The sequence below is a fragment of the Aedes albopictus genome, chromosome 3 (assembly GCF_035046485.1).
Source record: "Aedes albopictus strain Foshan chromosome 3, AalbF5, whole genome shotgun sequence".
NCBI classification, from domain to species: domain Eukaryota; kingdom Metazoa; phylum Arthropoda; class Insecta; order Diptera; family Culicidae; genus Aedes; species Aedes albopictus.
Genome location: NC_085138.1, coordinates 405468064 through 405492887, shown reverse-complemented (window position 1 = coordinate 405492887; position 24824 = coordinate 405468064). Strand labels below are relative to the sequence as shown.

Genomic DNA, 24824 nt, shown 5'->3' with positions numbered 1-24824 from the left:
CTTGGAAAAGCATCATCCAGAAACTCAGGAACGCATCTTGCAAAAAAAATAGAAAGCTTTTTTCGGAAGCTTGGGAAAGCTCCTTCCGAAAGCTTGGAAAAACTTCTTACAGAAACTTGGAAAAACTTTTTCCAGAAGACTAAGAAAGCTCTTTCTAGATGCTTGTAAAAAGCTCCCCCCGAAGCTTAGGGAAGCTTTTGCAGAAGCTTGAGTAGATCTCTCCCTGAAGCTTGTAAAAAGTTTGGAACCAACTTCTCTCAGAAGCTTGGAAAAGCTGTGTTCAGAGAAGAGAGCTTTCACTCAGAAGGTCGGGAAGATTTTTGCCAAAAGCTTGGGAAAGCCTTTCACAGAAACTTAGAAAAGCTTAATTCAGAAGATTGGAAAAGTTTCTTACAGAAACATGAGTAAGCGTCTTTCAGAAGCATGAGAAAGCTTCTCTCAGAAGCTTAGGGAAGTTTCTTCCAGAAGCTTGGGAAACTTTCTTTCAAAAGCTTAGGAAAGCTTCGTTCAGAAGCTCGAGAAAATCTTGAAGCTTGGAAAAGCTTTTCCCTGAAAACTTTAGAACTTTCCAAAAGCATCTGAAAGCTTTTCCTGCATGTTTGGGAAACTTCTTTCAGAAATTTGGGAAGCTTTGAAAAGCTTTTCCCAGAAACTAGGGAAATTCTCTCCCAGAAACTTGGGTAAGCTTCTCCAGAAGTTTGGGAAGGCTCCTTCCGAAAGCTTGGGAAAGCTTCTTACAGAACCTTGAAATTTTTGTGCCAGAAACTTCGAAAAGCTTTTTCCAGAAGAATGACAAAGGTTTTCCCACAAGCTTGTGAAAAGTTTCTCGCAGAAGCTTGTGAATGAAATGCTTTTCCAGGAGCTTGTGAAAAGCTTCTTCAAAAGTTTGGGATCAGCTGCTTCCAGAAGCTTGGGAAAGCTGTGTTTAGAGAGGAGAACTTTTACTCAAAAGATCGGGAATTTTTTTGCCAAAAGCTTCTCCCAGAAGCTTGGGAAAGCTGCTGCTGGTTCATTTCGAGCGAGGTATTCCGCTGGCTTTCTTTCATTTCCACTCAAAAACAAAATGCTGCTCATAACTTCCAGTTACGATAGCTATATTTCACCCAGTTGTCATTTCATCTCATATCCTACTCATCCATTTTTTCGATCCAATGTTTTTGATTTGTATTGTTCATATTCTATAGCTATCATCTCTACACAGTTAGATAACAAACACATACATAAGAGGACACAGCAAGAGATGTATATGAATGTCAGTATGGTGTCGCCAACATCAAATGTCACCAGACACAAATGTCATGACATTTTTCCAGGCAGATGTGACAAAACAGGGGTGTTTCCTCGCTGATTGTTATGAAAGCAACAATGTTGAACTCTTCCGTAGCGTTTTTCTTTCTGCCAGGCCAGCAAAATGTCATGACAGAAATGTCTAAGTGGTGACGTCGAGTACGTCAAATGCGCACTCTTGTCGAGTGAATGTCAAATAAAACGAGCAATGGAATGTATGTGACTTTACTCAGCCCTGTGATGATGAGATGAAGTTTTTGTTCGGGATTTTAAGACGACAGATAAAATTGCTTTCTGGTTTCTCTGATGAGTTTCCTCTTCTGTCTTATGGGGGTGACTTTGTTCAACCCCTAAAATTGCAATTTCCAAGCGTTTTTTTTTTGTTTGATATCAATTGATGCCTCTCTAAGACTATGTAGTTTGTTTTGGTTTAGCTTTGTTTTGTTTTCTTGGTTGTAACAATAATCATCATGGAGAACTGCCACTCCGAAATGATGAAGCGATAACATCGATGCTTTCAGATGGGAGATGGGATTGCCAATTGGAGATGATTGTTAATAAGAAAGTACTGTATTGTTCCATTTTGATATGATTCATCATAAGTTTTCAAGGGTTGCTGCGATCCGCTCTGACATTCGATGACAAACGAAATGTCAGAGGTTCCTGCGATGTTATCGCTTCACACGCTTCACCACTCCAGACATTGATGTAGTTCCCTCTCTGTAACAATAGACTTTTGTTTCTAAATTTTGAGTTTTGTTTAGTTACAGTGTTGCTAGTTTTTTTTTCAAATGTCACAGCAAATTTCATCGATTAGCCTACCGCATAGGTTAAAATAATACTTTCCTACTTGTGTGAATCATTGCCTAATAAGTGTAAAATCATCCTCTTCGCCGCCTCCGCCGAATCACAGTAAATCCAGTTCAACGCTCGATCGAATCCCCACCTTACTTGGACAGGTTGACCACATTCTGGAACAGATCCGAACAGTCCTGGCCTAGAAGTAGGTTCTCCACCTGTTCATCCGAGAGACCATCCCGTGCAGGATCCGACGAGCGTTGGAAGAGAAAAAAATCACTCCCCGTACCGGAACCACTCCCCCCATTAACCGCCGGGCCACCGACCAACCCCTCACTTCCACCGTCCCGGATCTCCGATTCGGAGTTCCGTCGTTCCAACGAACGCCCAATCCGCTGGATGCCCTGGGCGAAGGCATCCTTAACGCGGTCGCTCGTATCGATGATGATGTCCAGGCTCTGCCTCCGGCCGGAACTGCTGCTACCGGTTCCCGTCGGAGTGGAAGCGGTGTCCTTGAGGGCGGTGGAGACACTGCTAGGGGTTGGACCACAGCCGGTGATGGAGATGGAGGCGGATCGACCGATGGACCGGCTCGCGATCCAACCGGTGATGCCTTCGCTCTTCCGCGTGTTCTGATTGGCGCTGTCGTCGTAGATCTCCATCTTGATGATGCGGGCTTTGACTCTGAAATGATTGGGAAAAATAGGAGTAAATTAGTTATCCTAATCCCAGAGATGTTAAAAGGGGTTTCAGGGGTGTCACAAGGGATCTCCGGGGCACTTCAAGAAGTCTCAGGGGATCTCACGGGCGTTACAGACTCCCAAAGGGTTTCCGGGGTGTTTTAAGATTTTCAGAGGTTTTTCTGGGTCCCCAAGCTTTCATTGGGGTAACAGGAGTTGTCAGGGGCGGAGATCTTAGGGTCGTCCCTTGGAAATTCTCCGGAGAGATTCCCCTGAAATCTTCGGAGAGATTCCCCTGGAATCTTCGGAGAGATTCCCCTGGAATCTTCGGAGAGATTCCCCTGGAATCTTCGGAGAGATTCCCCTGGAGTCTTCGGAGAGATTCCCCTGGAGTCTTCGGAGAGATTCCCCTGGAGTCTTCGGAGAGATTCCCCTGGAATCTTCGGAGAGATTCCCGTGGAATCTTCGGAGAGATTCCCCTGGAATCTTCGGAGAGATTCCCCTGGAATCTTCGGAGAGATTCCCCTGGAATCTTCGGAGAGATTCCCCTGGAATCTTCGGAGAGATTCCCCTGGAATCTTCGGAGAGATTCCCCTGGAATCTTCGGAGAGATTCCCCTGGAATCTTCGGAGAGATTCCCCTGGAATCTTCGGAGAGATTCCCCTGGAATCTTCGGAGAGATTCCCCTGGAATCTTCGGAGAGATTCCCCTGGAATCTTCGGAGAGATTCCCCTGGAATCTTCGGAGAGATTCCCCTGGAATCTTCGGAGAGATTCCCCTGGAATCTTCGGAGAGATTCCCCTGGAATCTTCGGAGAGATTCCCCTGGAATCTTCGGAGAGATTCCCCTGGAATCTTCGGAGAGATTCCCCTGGAATCTTCGGAGAGATTCCCCTGGAATCTTCGGAGAGATTCCCCTGGAATCTTCGGAGAGATTCCCCTGGAATCTTCGGAGAGATTCCCCTGGAATCTTCGGAGAGATTCCCCTGGAATCTTCGGAGAGATTCCCCTGGAATCTTCGGAGAGATTCCCCTGGAATCTTCGGAGAGATTCCCCTGGAATCTTCGGAGAGATTCCCCTGGAATCTTCGGAGAGATTCCCCTGGAATCTTCGGAGAGATTCCCCTGGAATCTTCGGAGAGATTCCCCTGGAATCTTCGGAGAGATTCCCCTGGAATCTTCGGAGAGATTCCCCTGGAATCTTCGGAGAGATTCCCCTGGAATCTTCGGAGAGATTCCCCTGGAATCTTCGGAGAGATTCCCCTGGAATCTTCGGAGAGATTCCCCTGGAATCTTCGGAGAGATTCCCCTGGAATCTTCGGAGAGATTCCCCTGGAATCTTCGGAGAGATTCCCCTGGAATCTTCGGAGAGATTCCCCTGGAATCTTCGGAGAGATTCCCCTGGAATCTTCGGAGAGATTCCCCTGGAATCTTCGGATAGATTCCCCTGGAATCTTCGGAGAGATTCCCCTGGAATCTTCGGAGAGATTCCCCTGGAATCTTCGGAGAGATTCCCCTGGAATCTTCGGAGAGATTCCTCTGGAATCTTCGGAGAGATTCCTCTGGAATCTTCGGAGAGATTCCTCTGGAATCTTCGGAGAGATTCCCCTGGAATCTTCGGAGAGATTCCCCTGGAATCTTCGGAGAGATTCCCCTGGAATCTTCGGAGAGATTCCCCTGGAATCTTCGGAGAGATTCCCCTGGAATCTTCGGAGAGATTCCCCTGGAATCTTCGGATAGATTCCCCTGGAATCTTCGGATAGATTCCCCCGGAATCTTTGGAGAGATTCCCCTGGAATCTTCGGATAGATTCCCCTGGAATCTTCGGAGAGATTTCCCTGGAATCTTCGGAGAGATTCCCCCGGAATCTTCGGAGAGATTCCCCCGGAATCTTCGGAGAGATTCCCCCGGAATCTTCGGAGAGATTCCCCCGGAATCTTCGGAGAGATTCCCCCGGAATCTTCGGAGAGATTCCCCCGGAATCTTCGGAGAGATTCCCCCGGAATCTTCGGAGAGATTCCCCCGGAATCTTCGGAGAGATTCCCCCGGAATCTTCGGAGAGATTCCCCCGGAATCTTCGGAGAGATTCCCCCGGAATCTTCGGAGAGATTCCCCCGGAATCTTCGGAGAGATTCCCCCGGAATCTTCGGAGAGATTCCCCCGGAATCTTCGGAGAGATTCCCCTGGAATCTTCGGAGAGATTCCCCCGGAATCTTCGGAGAGATTCCCCCGGAATCTTCGGAGAGATTCCCCCGGAATCTTCGGAGAGATTCCCCCGGAATCTTCGGAGAGATTCCCCCGGAATCTTCGGAGATATTCCCCCGGAATCTTCGGAGAGGTTCCCCCGGAATCTTCGGAGATATTCCCCCGGAATCTTCGGAGATATTCCCCCGGAATCTTCGGAGATATTCCCCCGGAATCTTCGGAGAGATTCCCCCGGAATCTTCGGAGAGATTCCCCCGGAATCTTCGGAGAGATTCCCCCGGAATCTTCGGAGAGATTCCCCCGGAATCTTCGGAGAGATTCCCCCGGAATCTTCGGAGAGATTCCCCCAGAATCTTCGGAGAGATTCCCTGGAATCTGTAACAGGTACGCCAAGCGTCCGTTACTTTGTATGTAAATATGATTAATAAATGTAAATAACTTTGTAAATATTTTATTTGTTCAAACTCCAATAATTGAATTCACAACAACACTTGTTTATTAAATTGAATTACTACTGTAGAATGTAAATATAAGGCAATCTAGCGTTCATCACCCTTCTCTCTCAAGCAGTCACAGGGGATAGCAATTTTTTGTTTAATATTTTCATAGGGAAACGTTTCCGTATGAAAACAAACCTATCCTCCTCGGGAGCGAAACAGAGAAAGGTGATCAAACGTCAGATAGCCTTATATCAATGAAAGTTGGAATACGCCTAACCATTATGCAATAGGTTGGACACTCGGTAACGCACCGCGAATTAGAAGGTCAAGAAGTAGGGAAATGATTAACGATACCGAACATAAGAGTTCGTAACAAATCCGAAGGTCAAGTTCAGTTCGTGTCCTTGGGTTGGATGGGGGAATGGGAAAGCTAGATCTAATGGAACTGGCAAAAGCGAGATGCAATCAACCCTTAAGAAATAATTAACGACTCTTTCGTAATTGTTCGGGGTTGATGTGTTTCCGGTTAATTTAGGTTCTTAGCTTTCCTATCTGAGGACCAACGTAGACTCTGTCATTTGCCCGGAGACTCGAAAAAGTGTTGGAAGTGTGGCTCTGCCTGTGATCGTGATAACCGAAGTAGTGTTTAACTTAGCTTGTGATCTTTCAAGTGTTAATTAATCTTGCTTCATTTCAGTAACTGAAAGTCCAAATCAGTTTGTCAATACAATAGAATAACCAATTGTGTGAGTTAGTTAGAAACCAAAGAAAGGTAAAACGATAGATTCTGTGCGTGCAAAGTGCGTGTCTTAACCTTCCGTGTCGTACAGCCGTACGACGGCTTTCTATCTCCAGTTTAGATTTGATTTTGCCAACCGCCATCATCCCAGCCACATTGCTCCATCGAGATTTCTGGTGTGCAAATTGGCTGACCACCGTCACCACGGTCAGTCGGGCCAACCGTCATCAACGTGCCCAGCGAGCCGATCCACGTGGAGTGGGTCCGAATTTACCTTTCGAGGTTCGATTCCGCCGTACTAGGTGCCAGCCCTTAGCCCTAGTAGCGTGCAAAGCGAGGAGCAGAAGTTTGACGCCCCCCACCGTGTGAACCACCTGATCGACTACCAGGACATCATGTGATCGAGGAGGCGAACGATCGACCACGTTTCCCGTATCATCAAAAACAGGCGCCTGTAAGTACCCAATAGAGCTCTTTATTTTTTTTGTCCGTGTGCACATGCGACCGACGATCGAATTGATTCGTCAATGAACGACCGGCTGTGATTTTGCGGCGTTCTGAAATTTGCCTGCCGGCGAGAGGTTTTATTTGCTAGCGTTTTGTATTTTGGGAAGACAATAGATGGCTGGAGATAAAGCGGAGTGAGACACGCACAGAATAGGATAGGGAATAGGATAAGTGAATTCGAATGCGCTATGAAATAAATCTTGTGAACTAAAGTATCGCTGTTGAGATTACAGGCCAAACATGTCTAAAGGTCCAATCTGCAGAAGAGAGGCTCTCTTTGGTTTCCCTCTCTTTTGTTAATATCTCAGCTGTTTATTTGTATTATGATTGTCTCCTCGCATTGAACGATGGTCAAAGCAATCGTCTTTTGATTTGTACTGCAAAAATAGTTGAAAAGTGTACCATTACGTTGCAATAATTGAAAGAGAAAGTGAACAAAGAGAGTTTCTCAAATGCAAATAGGACCTATTGAAATGTTTGGCCTGATTAGTAGAATAATAAATTATCCCTTAGATTCCCTTCCGGAACTTGAAGCATGATTATTTATTTCATGAAAGATTTCACTGCGCGCGCTTAGATTTGAATTTTGAATGGAGTGAAGTTGTATATGAAGGTTGGACAGATTTCCAGATCGGTTTCGGTTTTTGGTTTGAGTGATGGGTGAACTTCCGATGATGAGATGTGAAAGCTTTCTGGAAACATTTCATAACCGTTTCAATTAGGGGAGAGTCGTTAGTTATGGTATTTTGAAGAGATTGTCATCTGTAAGACTAATGTGGGTGAAATTGGGGACAGCCGAACCGCTTTCTTATCCTTTCCAAGGATCGAACTGAACCTACCTGAGGTTAGGTCTCATACCGGGCAATCGAACGTGCGAATGGTCCTCAATAGAGGTGGCGCATAAGCCATTCGTTGTACAACGGAATGCGGCTCGGTAGTCCCATGCGTGTTCTTTTGGAGTGTTAGTCCCTTATTGCGGAGTAGACCGCCAGTCGTTCCCAAACGACTTTTTGGCGTGCTACAAATCTTCGGAGAGATTCCCCCGGAATCTTCGGAGAGATTCCCCCGGAATTTTCGGAGAGATTCCCCCGGAATCTTCGGAGAGATTCCCCCGGAATCTTCGGAGAGATTCCCCCGGAATCTTCGGAGAGATTCCCCCGGAATCTTCGGAGAGATTCCCCCGGAATTTTCGGAGAGATTCCCCCAGAATCTCCGGGAGAGATTCCCCTGGAATCTCCGGGAAAGATTCCCCTGGAATCTCCGGGAGAGATTCCCCTGGAATCTCCGGGAGAGATTCCACTGGAATCCCCGAAAGAGATCAACCTGGATTCTCCGGGAGAGATTCCACTGGAATCTCCGGGAGAGATTTCATTGGAATCTCCGGGAGAGATTCTTTTGGAATTTCCTGAGAGATTCTTCTGGAATCTTCCACAGGGCTCCAGGAAATCCCAGGAGACTTCAAGGGCCACCAGGGATGTCGCAGGGGCGTCACTAGAGGTCTTGGGGAGTCTCCGGGGCGCTTCAAGGGGTCTTAGAGGCATGTCAAGGAGTCACAAGCGTTACAGCGAGTCCCAATGGGTTTCAGCAGAGTTTCAAGGGTTTTTTAGGGACTTTCAGGGTCTTTCAGAGTTCTCGAAGTGTTTTGAAGGGATATCAGGATCCCTTAGGAGCGTTCCATTGGGATCCCAGAAAGTCCGAGGGCGTTTAAGAGTATCTCAAGGCCCTCCCACATGAATTCAAGACCATCCATGAGGCTTAAGGAGTCTCAGAGGCGCTTTGGGGGGTTCAAGGTCGTTTCAATGGGTCTCAGAAGGGCTCTATAGTGCCTCAGAGGAGCTTCGAGATGTCTCAGAGGGTTCCAAGGGAGTTCCAGAGGGTCTCAGGGGCATTTTAGGGGGTTTTAGGCTAATTTTGGGCGTTTAAGGGGGATCCAGGAGATCTCAGGGTTGTTTCAAGGTGGCCCCAGAAGATTTAAGAGAGATTCTGGAGGACTCAGGGACGTTTAAAGTGGTCTCAGGAGTGTGTCAAGGGGTCTGAGTAGGATACAGGCGGTCTCAGTGATGCTTCAGGGATGTCAGGGTCCCTTCAGAGTCTCACGGGGCTCCAAAGGACCTCAGGGGCGCTTCAAGAGGTATCAGATGGTTCCAGGGGAGTTTCAGAGGGTCTGATGGGCATTACAGAAAGTTTCAAGGGTGGTTTAGGGGGTTTTTGGGTGTACTAGGAGATCTCAGGGTCGTTTCAAAGGTGTTTCAGGTTTTAGGGGTTTTATGAGGTCTCAGGGGCATTTAAAGGGGTCTCAGGGGCTCCATGGGATCTCAGTGGCGCTTCAGTGGTCACAGGGGCATTTCCGGGGGTACCTGGAGGGTTTCAGAGGAGTTTCAAGGGGCCTTAAGGGCGTTCCACACGGTATCATACTTCAAGGAGCCACAGGTGCGTTCCAGGGGGAGTCAGGGGCGCTTCTGGAAGTGTCAGGGGTGTTTCAAGTGGTCTCAAGGGCATTATACAAAGTCCCAGAGGTGTTTCCGGGGCCTCATGAGGATTGCAGGGAGTCTCAAAGGCGATTCAAGAGGTTCAGGGGTGTTCCAGGAAGTCTCACGGACCGTTTAGGCCCCCTTCTATTGTAACACCTTTAGAAGGCTACTGAAACACTCTCAAAACTATTCGAAAAACCTTTTTATGCTCCCCTGAAATGCATCAGGGTTTCAGGGAATCTCAGGGGCTTTTCAGGAAAATCCTATAAGGTTTAAGGGGGATTATAGGAACCTCATGGGCGCTTCAAAAAGGTGTCAATTCAGGGACGTTCTACGGGGTCTCTACGGGGGTTTCCGGAGGCCTCATGATTCCAGGGAGTCTCAGGGGCGTTTCAAGAGGTATTCTAAAGTTCCATTAAGCTCCAAGGGATCTCAGGGGCACTTCAGTGGCACTCAGGGAGATCCAGGGGGCCTCTGGGGTGCTTCAAGAGGTCTCAGAGCGTTCCAGGGGAGTTCCCCTGAGTTTCGACGGGGATTTAGGGATGTACCAAGTTCTCAAATTCCTCCTTAACGGGTATACCGCGAAGGTAAGGAAGAGAAAGATTGAGTTTTAGTGGGTCTATCCTTGCATAACCCGAGGACTCACCTCTTGGGTATCTGATCAGCAGAATTTCTCATTCTGTAAAAAAATACATACTAAAAGATGTCAGGGTTGTTTGAAGAAGGTCCCAGAAGGTTTCAGGGTGTTTTATGAGGTCTCAGGGACGTTTAAGGGGGTCTCAGGGACATATCAAGGGTTTTCAAGAACTCCAGTGGCGCTTCAAGCTTCACGGGAGCTTTTCAAGGGGTATCTGGGGGGTTTCAGTGGAGTTTTCGAGGGTCTCAAGAGCGTTCCATGGGGTCTCATGCTTCAAGGATTCTCAGGAGCAGGTAGAGGACCGTAGACGGTTTCATTGGGGTTCCGGAGAATCTCATGGCATTTTCAGGTAATTCTGGGGGTTTTAGGGAGGTTCTAGGGGTCTCAGAGGCACTTCAAAGGGGTGTCAGATCAGGGGCACTTTAGGGTTATCTGAGCGGCCTTAAAAAGATTCCAATGAGTCTCCGAGGCGCTTCAAGGAGTTTCAGGGGTGTTCCAGAAGGTATCATGGGTCGTTTAGGGGCCCTCCTCTTGCAACATCCCTAGAAGCAACATCCCTAGACCCTGAAATGCTTAGAAACGCCTCTAAAACCTTCATAATCTCATTGAAACGCTCTTGAAATCGCCAATTGAATCTCCGTGAAATCTCCGTAAACCCTTTGAAATACTTCTGGAACCCCTTGAAATACCTTGAAATGTCCCCTTGAAGCCTCTAAAATGCCTTGAAACTCCCCTGAAACCCCTCGGGATGCTTTTAAAAGAATTCTGAAACAACTCTGGAAAGTTTCTGAAAACTCCTTAAAGCTCTTTATCGCCTTCTGAAACTTCCGCTGAATCGCCCTTATAACCTCTTGAAACACCCCTGAATTCCCCGTAATCCTATTCCAGTGGCATTTTGTACAAAGACTCACCTGGGTCCCGAGTGGCTATCATCGGAATCCGTATCGGTCGTATCGGAGATCATGTCGGCCACCAGTCCATTATGGTCGCCATCCAGTGCCAACGAATTGTGCTGCGAGTACCCCGAACTGCTACTGTTCGAATTGGACAATCGAATCTCCGTCCACTGTTCAATGTCTTCGGAGGACATGTTGGTGATGTCGTCAATGGTCCGATTCGGCGAAAACAGGTAGTTGTTGTCCGAATCGCTTTCTCCGCCTGGACTGGGCTTCCGGGCAAAGTCCTTCAGCAGGTGCGGACAATCCAGCTTGTCCAGATACTTGGGCTTAATCGGGCTGGACTTCAGTCCCAGCTTGGCCGGGAACTCCAGATACTCGTCACTGGACTCGATCCGTGCAGCCGAAGGCGATTTACTGAAGGGCAGGTGCATTCCGCCTAGACCTAGCTGCTGTGTTCGCGGGTGATTCGTGGATGAAGACGACGAGGAAGCGTCCTCGTCGATACTGCTGGCGCGGGCTTTCCGTTGCTGGTGAATCTCCTCGGAGATCTTCTCCAACCGGGTGAGAGCTTCGTTGTAGCTCATCTTCGCTTCGGACACCTTCGCTTCCAGGTCGACGACCTTCTGCTTTTGCTCGAGAAGCAGAGCATTATAGTTCGCTCGCAGTTCGTAATACGGTCTGAAATGGAATGGGCCCATAACTTTCAATTCAGCATGATTTGTTTTCAAATCGAATGGAACTTATAAACCAACGCTTCAACCGATACTTACAAAAACAATAACTCATTCTGATAAACAAGCAAATTCATCATTAGAAGGTTCCTGCGAACATCCATACTACCAATACGAACCGAAGAAAACAAAAAGAAAATCAGGACTTAATAACGCAAAAACGCCATTAACCACTATTCACAGCCTACCTCGATGCCCGGATCGCCCCCTTCAGCTGCGAGTGCAGCTTCGCCACCCGATTGTTCGCCACCTCCAGCTTCAGCTCGCTGATCCGCAGCACGTTGCGCATCTCGGTGCACTCGTTCTGCGACTCGTTGACCCGCGTCGTAGCGTGCGTCAACATCTCCTGACAGGCGGTATCCAGGGTGGACTTCTCGCCCAAACCCTGCTCCGCTAGGAACACCATCTCTTTGGCCGCCGCATGGACCGATTTGGCTTTGTCGTAGTTCAGTGCCGACTGCTGCGTTTCCTTGGTTAGCTGCGAGGCGTACAGCCGTGCCTCGTAGTACGGTTTGGCCGTTTCAATCGAGTTGCCCAGCTTCTTGGCCACGGCTTTGATCTTCTCGACGCTCTCCTTCAGCAGCTCGCGGAACTCGTTTTTGGCTTCCTACGAGGGGAAAAAGAGTTTTATCCAGAAATCTTGTGAAATAGTCAATAAATATACTCACATCCAGTTCGACCTCATACTTGTTAATGCTGTCCGTGGCTTCGTTCAACTTTTCCAGTTCGATCTGGGAATAGAGAAAACAGGTAGGTAGGTATTGCTATCAATCATGGGTAATGAAGCGTAGAAATGTGCGTAGGGTTATGGATGACTGCAGTTTGATATTAGCTTAGATGCGGAGGTTTATCCACTTGGGAGCTGCCACATCGGTGAAATGAAAACTCATTGGCGATTCAACAAGGGTGCGTTGCTCTTTAGAGAATTTTCATAGATTCAAAGGATAACTCTCACCAGGGGATTCTTCGAAAATTTCAGTAAAGATGCCTCCAGATTTTTCTCCAGGAATTTCTAGGCGGATTCTTCCAAAAAACTTCAGAATATAATTTCGGAAATTCTCCAAGGATTCCTGCAAAAATTAGTATAAAAATCCCTACTCGGATTCTTTCTAAAAATCTGAAATTTCATAAAATTATGCTTGAGTAACTTAAACAATTCACCACGATTTTTTTTTTTTCAGAAATTGCTCCACGGATTCTTTTTTATATTCATCCAGTGATTTCTCCAGAAATTTCTCAAGATATTTATCTGAAAATTTCACCACTTTTTTAAGAAAATCCTTCAGTGTTTCTTAGGACTTGCAGTAAATTTACCACATTTCTCTCAAACATTTCTCAAAAAACTTCACGTATTCTTAAAGAATATATCCAATTATTCATTCGAAAATTTTCCTCGCTGATTGTTTGAGAAATCCTTCAAAGATTCCTTCTGAAATTCCTCTCTGGAGAGAAATTTCTCAAATAATTCTGCTCGAAAATCTTGCACAGATTGCTTCTGAAAATCTGCAAAAACTCTTTCAGAATTTTCTCTAGATATTCCTGAAAAGGTTTTTTGAGAAAACTCTATGAGGATTTATTTTAGAAACTCCAAAACATTCCAAAGATTCTTTGTCTTACAAAAAAACCAGCTTATTAGGCAAAGTGGCTAAATTACCCTTAACAGTAGGGTTTAAAAAATGTTTTTTTTTAAGAATTTCCTTCAAGATTTTTTTAAGAAAACTTTTTTTAGGGATTCTTTTGAAAACTTGTTCCTAAATTCATTCGGATATTTTCTCCAAAAATTTCTTCAAAAATTCCTCCAGGGATTTCTTTACAAACTTATCTGCCAGTTCTTTCAGAAATTTCTCGAAAGATTCTTTTATAAAATCTTCCAAGGCTTGCTTCAGAAACTTCGCCAATAATCTATTCACAAATTGCTCTAGAGATTTATCCAACAATTTATCCAACGGATTTCTTTAGAAAAGCTGCCATATATTTCCTCAGTATGTCTTCCTTTCATAGCTTCTTGAAATCCTTTCTGTGATTCGTTTGGAAAATGTTCTATAAATTCCTTCAGAAAATTCTCTTGTGATCCCTTCAAAAATCTAGCTAGGATTCGTCAAGAAATTCTTACAGAGACAGAAAAAAAAGTCTTTGGTGATTTTTTTTTCTTTGGTGTTTTTAGAAATTTATCCAGGCATTCCTTCACAGTTTCTTGCTTCAAAAATTCCTTCAACGTTTATTTGGAAATTCATCCACAAATTTTTCAAGAATATCTTCTGGGGTTTTCTTAAAAATGCCGAAATTTCTTTGTGGATTCCTTTAGAGAATCTTTCAGAAAATCCTTCCAGGGATTTCTACAGGAAAAAAAAACACGGAGGATCTTTCATGGATTGCTTTAGGATTTTTTCCATGAATAAATAGAACATTTTTTTAGTATCCTTCAAAAATTTCTCTAAAAATCTCATGCAACATTTTGATGACCAGTTTGTCTTGTGGAGGTTTTGACAATGGTCATAAAACCTTATGCCTTTTGGTTGGCTTTTATGATAGTTTTAAAAACCTCTTCTAGTTCATTTTACTGAAAAATGTTGCTTGAGATTCCTTTAGGAAACTTGCCAACTTCATCAGAAATTCCATCGTGGCGATTTTCTGAATTCTCTCTGGGAATTGTTTTGGAAAATTTTCTAGCGATTTTTTCAGAAAATCCGAAATTCAGAATTTCTTTAGATAATTCCCCAAAGCTTCTTTAAAAATTGGTTCAAGAATTCCTCCAGCAATTTATCCTCCAACAATTTCTCCAAGGATTACTGCACGAATAGCTTCAAAAATTCCTCCAGAAATTCCTTCCAAAATTCCTCCTACAATTCGTACACGAATTCATCCGGATTATGTTTGGGTTTTCTTCAGGAATTCCTTCAAGGATTTTTCTAGAAATTGTCAAAAAGATTCTTCCAGACATTGCTTTCATAATTCCTAAATGGATTGCTCCAGCCGTTCCTTCAAGGATTCGAAAATCTTGCATAAACTGTTTTAAAAAATTTCTCCATGAATTCCTTCGAAAATCCCTCCAAAATTGTTTCACACCTGAAGAAATTTCGCCAAAGATTGTTCTGGGAAACATGGATTTTTTTTAGAAAATCCACCATTGATACCTTAAGAAAATCCTAGGCTGATTTCTTCGAAAAATTCTCTAGAGATTGCCTCCAGGAACACTGCCAGAAATTTCTTTGGGGATTCTTTCAGGATTTATTAAAAGAAATCCTGAAATGTTTACAGAGAGAAGATTCTTACAGAATTCCTCTAAAGATTCCTTTTTGTATTACTTCAGAGAGCATCGCTTTCCATGTATTTCTTTCAAAATTTGACCAGGGAATCCTCTAGAGATTCTTTCTAGAATTCCATAAGGAATTTTCCTTGGATCTTCTTCAGAAATTTCTCAAAAAATTCATCAAATGTTTTATCTTGAAACTGATGTACGAGTTTCTCAGAACTTTTTTTCCGAAAATACTCCTGGAATTCCTCAAGACACTTTGTAGGAAATTGCTTCAAGGATTTATATATAATTTTATGCTTGTATTATTTCATATATTAAGAAAGTCTCTTAAATAAAGACAAATCAATCAATCAATCAATTCATGTATTTCTTCATACATTTATGAACAAACTTCTACAGAAATATCGTCAGATTTTTTTGCAGGAGTTTTTCTTTGAGATTTCTCTGAAAATTCTACATTTTTAAATAATTTCTTTTCTACGAATTTCTACGATTTCCTACAAAGATTTTGAAATTCTTTCAGGAACGTTTTCAAAAACTTTCGCTTGAATTCCTCCAGATGATCCTTCAAGTATTCAGGAATTTTCGCAGGATTTTTTTTCCGAAACTCCTCTAGAAATTTCTCATGAGATTCTACTGGAAGTTCCTCCAGGGGTTTCTCCAAAAGTTCCTTCGGGCATTCCTTGGGCATTGCTGTGGATTTATTCAAAGCTTTCGTCAAAGATTCCTTCAAATTTTTTCCAACGATTCCCTCAACAATTCCTGCTGAAATTAGTCCAGGATCTATTCCTATTTTTTTCTGAGAGCTTCTTCAGATGCATCTCTAGGCGTACTTCCAAAGTTTCCATCAGAAAATCCTCCGAAGATCCCTACGCTTTTTAAGGGATTTCTTAAAGAATTTCACTAGCACCTGTGTCTGGGATTTGCACACACATTTTTCAAAAAATTCCTCAAGAAATTCCTCTATGGTTTTGTTCCAGAAATCCCTTCAGAAATTTTTCAAGCATTTTTCCTTAAAATAACTTGCAAAGTTGCTCTGAAGATGACTTCAGAGATTGTTTCAGTATTTTTCCATCAATTCCTTTAGAAAATTTTTAAAAATTTCTTCTAGGAGTTTCCAAAGGTATCTCCAGGTTTTTAAATGGAAATTTCTGGAGACAATCCACTAGGCATTTCTTATAAAAAATCTTCAGATATTTCTTAAAGAGTTTTCTAGTAATGGTTGTGCAATTTCTGGAAGACCTTTGAAAAATCTCTCGAGGAATATCTATTCAATTTAGAAAATTTTCTAAAGACAACCCAGAAGATACCTATTTCTGATGGAGCCGCAGGAGCAATTTCTAAACAAAAAAACTTGCGGGAATCAATGATGGATTTTCTCAGAGAGTTTTTGAAGAAACCCTGGGAAAATTTCAGAAGAAATCCATATATAATTTGTATAGAAATTTTAAGAAGAATATTATTAAAATTCTTGAAGGAATTCATAAAATTTTGGAGAAATTAAAATCAAAATGTCCTTTAAGGAATTTCAGAAGCAATTTCTGAAGGAACCCCTGAAGGTATTTCATAAAAATCTCCAGTAGAATCCCAAAAATAAATAAAATAAATGCAGGATAAATTTCTGAAGAAAAAAGGAGGAATATCTGTAGAATATCTTGAAGGAAGCTCTGCATAAATTCTTCCAAGAATGTCTGGAGGAACTCTGGATCAATTGCAAAATAAATAACGGGACACAGTCACGTGGAAATTTTCAATGGAATCAGAGATAAAAATAGAAGAAAGGCCTGAACGAATTTCTGAAGGAATCGAAAATTTTCTGAAGTTACCACTGGGAGAATTTATTAAATAATCTTTGGAAGAGGAATTTATTAAATAATCTTTAAAAGAATCTCTGTAGAAAATTCTGAAGGAACTCCTGGAGAAATATCCGATGAATTTTTCAAACGAATCGCATGAAGAATTTCTAATGTAATTTCTGGTGGAGTTTCAGAAGAACTCATAGAAATCTCCTAGAAGAATTCTTGGAAAAAATCATTAGGGCATATCTGGAAGAAGCCCTGGATAAATTTCGTGAAGAATTTTTGGAAGAATTGCTTCCTGTTATTCCTGGTGGCGTTTGCGAAGGAACACAGAAAGCTTCATAAAAGAGTTCTTGAAGAAATTTCTGGAAAAATTCATAAGAGTATATCTCGAAGAAACCCTGGATGATTTTTTTAAGAATTCCTGGAAAATCTTCTGAAAAAAAAAAACACCCGGAGGATTTTCTGAGATTTTAAGGCTGAATTCCTGGTGTATTTTTTGAAGGAATGTAAGGATCCTTCTTTGGACTTAGAATCCTTGGACAAATGTGCCTTCATACATCATTAGTATATTTTAAAGAAATCATTATGGTAATTTCTAAAAGAATCACTGGGAAAATTTCAAAAGGAATCTTTGTAACAATTCCTGAAGAAGTCTGTAGAAGATTGTCTAAATAAATTCTTTAGAGAAATTACTTAAGGAACCTTCAATTTTCGCAACGAAACGCTGAAAACATTTCTGAAGAAATATATGGGTGATTTCCCAAAATAATTCTCTCACGGATTCCAAAAGAAATATTTGGAGGATTTTTTTCAGGAAAACTCAGAGAAGCTTTTTTTAAGGATTTTTTTGGATAAATTTCTGGAGAGTCCTTTAACGAAAATTCCGGAAATTCTAAAGGAAACTTTGAAGCAATCCATGGAAGATGTTCTGAAGAACTTTCAAAACTTTTAAAAGAAATCCGTGGAAGACTTTCCAAAATGAATAACTGGAGGATCTTCTAAAAAAAATCCATGGAGCAATATCGGAAGGAATGCAGAGAAGGTTTTTAAAAAAGTTCCCAAATTAATGTCTGGGGAAATCTCTAGACCATTTGAAAGAAAATTCTAAAGGTAACTAAGATTTTTCTAAGGGAGTCCGGAAGGATTTCTCGAAGAAATTCTTTCTAAAATCATGAAGCTGCTTAGGAATGGGGGAGCACAGAAAAGTTGGAAAATCAGAAAGGAACGTCCTGTCAATACTTGTAGCCGATTTCGGCTACGCACATATTATGGATGACGAGATTCGTGCTTTTGAAAACGCGAGTCACACATGAACCCCGACACGTTTCCATTTCACCTTAAGAATGTCTTTCGATTTTTTTCCAGGGATTCCATTAGAAATTCCTCCAGGGGTTCCCTTAGAAAATACTTTAAGGATTTCATAAGGAAATATCTACCAGGGCTTTCTTCAGGAATTTCTTCAGATATACAGGCAGCTTTTTTTTTGTCGAAAAACTCTTCGGAAATTCCTCCAGTAGTTTCATCAGACGTTCTTCCAGGGACTCCTTTAGGTATTCGTGTAGATATTCCTTCGTGAACTCTTCCAGGGCATCCTTTAGAAATTTTTGCAGGGATTTCATTAAGAATTTCCAAAGAAATGTCTCCAGGAATATCTGTGGGAATTCCTCCAGAGATTCTTATATTTTTTGGAAATTTCTCATGAGAAATTGCTAGGATTGTTTACAGATGTTTTTCTATTTGTTTTCCGGATACTTATCCTGGAATTCCTTTAAAAATACACCCAATGGTTCCTCTCGGAACTCTTTCGCAAAAGCGTTCAGAAATGTTGTCATGAGAATTTTCCAAGAATTTCTTTAAAAATAGTTCAAAATATTTCAAGGAATTTCACCGGGGTTTTCGCAAGGAGTTCTTTCAGATACCCCTCCAGGGAGTAGTTCAAGAATTTTTCCAGAAATTGCTACAGGAATTCATTAAGAGATTCCATCGGAATTGTATGTAGAAATTCCTCCAGAGATTCCATATAAAACATCGCCATGCATACATTTAGAAATATCTCCAGAGACTCCTCTGGAATAATACGAAGGATTTCTTTGTAAAATATATCAGAAATTCTTACAGTATTTATTCATGAGTTATACAAAAAAGGTATTTAAATACTTCTTCAAAAAAATTTTAAAAATATAATATTTCTGCACTAAGAAATTGTTCTAGCGAGTAATTCATTTGTGTTCTTTCATGATTCGAGAAGTTTATCAGCTTTTATATTTGCAAAAGCTCAGATTTCCTTGAAATACTCCATTTTCAATGAAAATTTGCCTGAAGTTTTTTCCAGAAAAGTCGATCCTGAATCTTCTGGGTCTTCGAGAATTTAACCAAAAATGCCGTCCAAATACTTTCTCAAACTGTTGTAAAACTCCTCTTGAGATTCATCAGAAATTCATTAAATACCCCAAAAAATCCTGAAAAAAGTTTAATTCCGTTTTTATATATAAAAATGGAAAACCTTTGAGGCAGTTGAGCCTCGGGCAGTAGAATGGATTGATAATTATTTATGTTGCGAGTCCCCAGCAAATGTTTGAATAAGTTTTAAATTTTCGGATGAATTCGGCACTCTCAGTCTTGAAAATCAAACGATTTATTTTATTCTGCCCGACGTTTCGGCCATGGGATGTGGCCTTGTTCAAGGGAAAAACTATATTTTGAAAAAAGGGGGTTTGGTTGGTCACAACATCACTTCTAAAGCTCTTAAACTAGTCTTACTTGGTCTATCGTTTACGTCCTAAATTGTCTGGTTTTGTGGTTGTCGGTTGGTCATGATCTGGACTTCTGAGGGTTAAATTAAATTAGTGATCAACATACATAAACTTTCACTATTTTAGCCTACTTTTGTGGTGATTTTGTGGGAACTTTTATCATTAACTTTACCAGGAGAAGAGGAAGATCCTAAAAAGAAGAAAAACAAGCAAGAGAGCGCCAGCAATCGAAAAGACGCAGGAAGGCACAGTGGATAGCGTACCGTGGAAAGTCAGCGAGAGAAGAAGACAAGTCCAAGGTAACGAAGGATAAGAGAGTGGAACCTACCAAGAAAGAATAACGTCGGCCCCTTGAGAGAGGAGCAAGGACAAAACAACGTACGCTGCGCTTCGCCAGAAGGTAAGGGAGGACCCAAAGCTAAAGGAGTTTGGAGAGAACGTAATTAAAACACGGCGCACGCAGAAAGGCGAGATGATCTTCTTGTTGAAGAAAGATCCATCCGTAAAGAGTTTGGTTTACCGGGAAATAGTAGTCGCAAAGTCTCTGGGAAGCAGTGCAACCTGGATGTACCGATACAAATTTGAATAAGGAAGACGTTCGAAGGTGTGGTTATCGAAGGGGACTTTAACGCTTGGACTGTAGAGTGAGGAAGCAGGCTGACCAGCCCAAAATGGTACAGTTTGTTGGAAGCCCTCTGGCGAAGTTGAACGACATGGTGTGCAACAATGGTTCGGCGAGCACATTCCGCGAGGACGACCGGAAATCCACTATAGATGGGGGTCTCCAGTTAGCCTAGTGGTTAAGGCTATGGATCGCCAATCCGAAGACGGCAATATACAAATTCATGCAATGAAAGGCAAAGACTGTTCTTCAATTAATAACTGTGGAAGTGCTCAAAGAACACTAAGTTGAAGCGAGGCAGACCAAGTCCCAGTGGGGACGTAGTGCCATAAAGAAGAAGATGTGACGCTCTGCGGCGCATCGCTGGTGTACAACTTAAGTCTAGTACGCACCTGGTAAGAAAAGCACTCCAGAAATAATCCCTCTAATTACCAAAGGAATTTTGACATCTGATTAGTATGGGAAGAAATATGTCACTTTTCCTTGAGGAATAATTGAACGGAATATTTTTCAGCAAAAAAAGTGACAGCTCCATTTGATTTGCCCGGCAGGCGTTACGAGCTTTACACAATTTTCATTTCTTTCCAGCTGCGGACCGCTCAAGAAATTTTAACAGTGAAATCAATTCTTGACCGTTCCTTGGCCTATCTTTTTCCACAGTACTTATCAGATGCGTACTACCCTTTAAACTGGAAAGTTAGCAAGGAGTACCACCCATAGTGACCATCAAGCGATTCTCTACAGAGCATCAGTCGTCGAATTTCTTCTACCGCGAACGATCTAAGGATTTGTGAACGGAAGTGAAAAACGAACGAATTCGATAACGACCTCCTTGTCGAGACACTTCGAACAGACATCGATGCTCCCATTTTGAATGTTGAGGAGGAGTTAACGGAAGCAGTAGCGAGAGCAGGCGATGCCACCATGCCGAGAAAGGTTGAGCCGAGGAACATCCAGCGTCCGGAATATGGTGGAAGGAAACCAGAGCAGAGGTCAAGTACTGACGATCAAAATGTGATATTGGTTTGTTTGAGATAAGAGGTAAAAGTACTGAAAATAATAGCAAAAATTTGTTCTTGAATCATCTAACCAATAGCAAAATTTGATATTTGAAGATCAATCAAATAGCTCACTGCTATTGGTTAGATCTTACCAAGAGCTAAATGTGCTATGATGATGTTGTTCCAGCAGTAAAATTGAGATATTATTTTCAGTACTTTTACATCTTATCTCAAACAAACAAATATCACTTTTTGATCTCCGTATCAAAATATGCTATTGTTGAGCTATTTTACTCTGCTCGGTGTAGGGTCCACTTTCGGAAGCAACTCTCGCAACGGCAAACTCCAGCTCTCCAGTTCAGAAGCTTTCTCCGGTCGTTCGGATTCACCAGACTTCCCACAGGTTCGCTGTCCGTCGTTCGCCGACGCTCCACTATATTGCAACTGTCATTCTACACGCTCATTCGTAACTGCTCAATTCGCACCATCTACACACTCAATGTAAACATAGAGAGTGCATGCCAGTACAAACCCTACACTCGGGAAGGCTCAGCACTTTCCGTGTTGCCTGTCTGAGATCTATACGACGTGTTCAAAGAGCTATATCGGAGTCAGCTAGCGAGGAACGTATTAAGGAGAAATTCCGCGCGGCCATGACCGCTCTCATACGGGAGGTTGCACTGTGCAAGAACGATTGTTACAAGGAGCTGCATCTATTAGCGGACGTCAATCCTTGGTGTCAAGCATACCGCGTCGTGATAACGAATATTAAGGGTCCATCGACGACAGCTGAAACGTGCGCTGACAAGTGAATCGCAGTTGAGAAGGTCTCTTTCCAAAGCACAACCCAACCACATGACCACCTTCACCGTACGTCGTTGAGATGGAAGCAGACGCCCGGTTGAAGCGAAGAAAGTCACCAGTCCGGATTGGATCCCCAATCTTGTATTGAAGGCTGCAATCCTGGCGTTTCCGGACAGGTTCAGGATAGTACTGCACAAATGACGATAGCTACTTCAGAAATATTTGGAAAATTGAGAAGCTGGTGTTGCTACCAAAAACAAGGCAAGCCGCAAGGAGACCCAACATTCCATAGACCGACATGGCTGCTTGATACTCTTGACAAACTCCTGGAGAGGATCATTCTGATCCTCTGCGATCTAGACGGTCACTGCGGAGGCGGAGAAAGCATTGAAGCAGAAGAGAAGGGGTAATCGTGCGCCGTAGTAGCCATAGATGTGAAGAACGCGTTCAACAGTGCAAGCTGGGAGGGCCATTGCAACAGCACTGCACACCATGAGGTGTACCCAATTATTTGTGCATGGTTTTGAAAAGCTACCTTCAGAACCGAGGCCTGATATAGACCGAGACGAACCAGAGTCAGAGATGCATTTGAGTCACGGCGGGCGTGCTGCAGGCCCAGCATTGTGGAACATAATGTACGATGGAGTATTAAGACTCGAACTATCCGGAAAAGTCAAGACCGTCGGTTTCACGGATGATGTCGTCCTTACAATTACCGGTGAATCCCTGAAAGAGATAGAAATGTTGACGGCGGAGACGATCGCTGTTATTGAGACATGGAACGGATCGGCCATAGACTGAATAGTAAGGTACAAATGAAAGGAACAAATCCAGTTCAATTTCCGCCATGTTGACCCCGAAAAATCGCTTAATACTGGTTTACTTAAAGCGACACTTAATGTCAGTTTTCTTCGTCCATCTTCATCAAAGCAAAACGGTGTCCGCCATGGATTTCTGCACGGATGTATGCTGGTCTGCTTACGCTCACAGAAAATTTGACGTTTGAGCGGGGCGGCAAGAATGCAAGAATTTAATCAAATACTTCTCCAATTATTTCTTACAGAAACTCCTCCAAGAAATTCCTTCAGATACTTGAGGTGTGTTGAAAAAAAATCGCATTCTGGTGGGATTCGAACCCACGACTCCGTATTCGCCAGACCGGCGCTTTAACCAACTAAGCCACAGAACAAGTAATGATTCTGTAGTCAGTGGGCACAAACGCGAGTGTGTTGTGGATTGGCATCTAAGCCGAAAGAGAGAGGGGTTAGTGAAATAGGAGTGTTCACGGTGTGCGGCTTCGGAGTCAGTTTGACTTTCTATTCTGCAGAATCAGTACTTGTTCTGTAGCTTAGTTGATTAAAGCGCCGATCTAGCGAATACGGAGTCGTGGGTTCGAATCCCACCAGATCGCGATTTATTCACAAATTTCATCTCTCAATTTGGCAATTAGCAACATTTCGTGCCTTCTTTTTTCAAGTTTTTCCAGTATCTCCCAAGAAACCCTTCAGAAAATTTTCCAAGGAATCTTTCCTCCAACTTTTTTTTATATAAATTGGTCAAAGTATTTCTGAACAAATTCCATCAAGGATTCCAAGAGGAATTTCTTTCCAAGGATTCCACCAATCTTTTTTGGAAATTCTTCCAAAGATTTCTTTAGGAATTCCGGGATCGGTTTCTTCCAACAAATTTTTAAGAATAAGTTTCAAGTTCCTTTTTCCTACAAGATTTTTTCCATATCTTTTATTGGAAATTTTTATAAGAATTGTTGCAGAAGGTTTCCTAAAATAACCTACAAAAACTGCTTTAGATACCGTCTACCACCGTTGGTTTGAACGATACCTCATGCAAACCAACGGGGCTCGTTTTTTAATTTGAACTTCTAATAACCCTGTAGGCATCGAAAAACACACTGATGGTAACCCTTTTTGCTGTTTTGTTTTGATTCTCCGTTCCGTTTCACCCCGTTCTATGAGCAAATTAGACGGTATATATTTCCCAAAAATATGCTTTTAGAACACTTTCGAGTTGCTTTTAAGTTTTTATTCATTAGCTCCTCAAAGAATTCATCCAAGAACTCATACATAAACTTCTACAAGGATTAACCCAGGAGCTCCTATAAAAGTGTCTAAAAATACAAGAATTTCTTCAGAAGTTTTTCTCCAAATATTTGGAATTTATCCGAAAATTCCGTCAAAAAGTCCTTCAAAGGTTTGTTTAGAGATTTCCTCAAGATTTTTTTTAATGGCTTCTAAAATATCAAGCATATTATCACAGACAAACAGACGTAACTCTTAGAGGGGATTCATCAAAATCTTTTGCCCGGCGTCATTTTCATGAGCACACTGCCACCTGTTGGTGAACCGCACGCGACACTGTCGGCTATGATGGATTTTGATTTGACGTTTTTCTGACACGCACACTACTACACAAATTGCCTGTATTTTTCGTTGCATCATTCAGCAACGTGTACACTGGCAAACGTCAAAGCAATCGAACACTAGCATCTCTGGTGGGACGATCGCGCAAATCAAATGAAATTTGAATTGATCGTTAAATGCATGTGCCAAGCCGTTTTGAAGAGTGTTACGTCTGTTTGTCTGTGATATTATCAAGTAAGTTATGGACCTATGGCTACTAGTTCAATTATTATGTTTTGCTTGATCAAACCATGTTGGATGGACACTGGATAGCCCACTGTTGGGCCTAGTTACCGTGCTATAATGAATGGTAGACCCTTCTTCATGATCTTTTCCTACCAGCTTAGTACTGATACCTAAGTAAAACCTTTGATAACTCCATCCGATGGATGCACAATCAAATGCAGTATTGGCACCGTTTTATTGTTGTCCTTGAAGTTATCCCCTTGCAAATCCATACCGATGGCTATCGTTCGTTTGGCACCAATCCATTGAGGAAAATCCCACATTTAAATTATATCACCATTGGCCCCCTTGTGCAGCTCAGCTACTGCATAGTACAACATCCAACCGTTGGGGGAGCGCATATTTTGTCTTGTTGCACATAGATATAGGTAAATTATGCATTTTACTTGGCCCCCATCGAACAACAATGGGAACTCGCATCCTTTCCGGTCTCCCCATCGAAGAACCCGTTGAAAGGCGGCGACGATAGAGCGACATGCTTTAATAAAAAGCCAATCAACAGTCTGCGACATGTGTGCATATGTATACCTA

At 42.6% G+C, this 24824-nt stretch overlaps 1 protein-coding gene across 1 annotated transcript; it reads right to left on the bottom strand.

The window, feature by feature from the left end:
- Positions 1-1073: 1073 nt before the first annotated feature.
- On the bottom strand, positions 1074-22252 carry LOC134291013 (uncharacterized). Its single transcript, XM_062858263.1, has 6 exons — positions 22166-22252; positions 12061-12156; positions 11581-11999; positions 11432-11497; positions 10674-11339; positions 1074-2769 (listed from the first exon to the last, which is right to left on the bottom strand). The coding sequence occupies exons 1-6, from the start codon at positions 22250-22252 to the stop codon at positions 2235-2237; spliced, it is 1869 nt and encodes a 622-aa protein (XP_062714247.1). The 3' UTR covers positions 1074-2234.
- Positions 22253-24824: the final 2572 nt, after the last annotated feature.

Excerpts from the sequence above, each read along its gene's own strand:
- LOC134291013 (XM_062858263.1), bottom strand. The coding sequence starts at position 22,252 with ATGCTGGGCCTGCAGCACGCCCGCCGTGACTCAAATGCATCTCTGACT. Across the intron at positions 12,000-12,060 it reads AGTATGAGGTCGAACTGGAT|GAAGCCAAAAACGAGTTCCG; the intron begins GTGAGTATATTT and ends TTCCCCTCGTAG. Across the intron at positions 11,340-11,431 it reads CAGAATGAGTTATTGTTTTT|ACCGTATTACGAACTGCGAG; the intron begins GTAAGTATCGGT and ends ATTCCATTTCAG.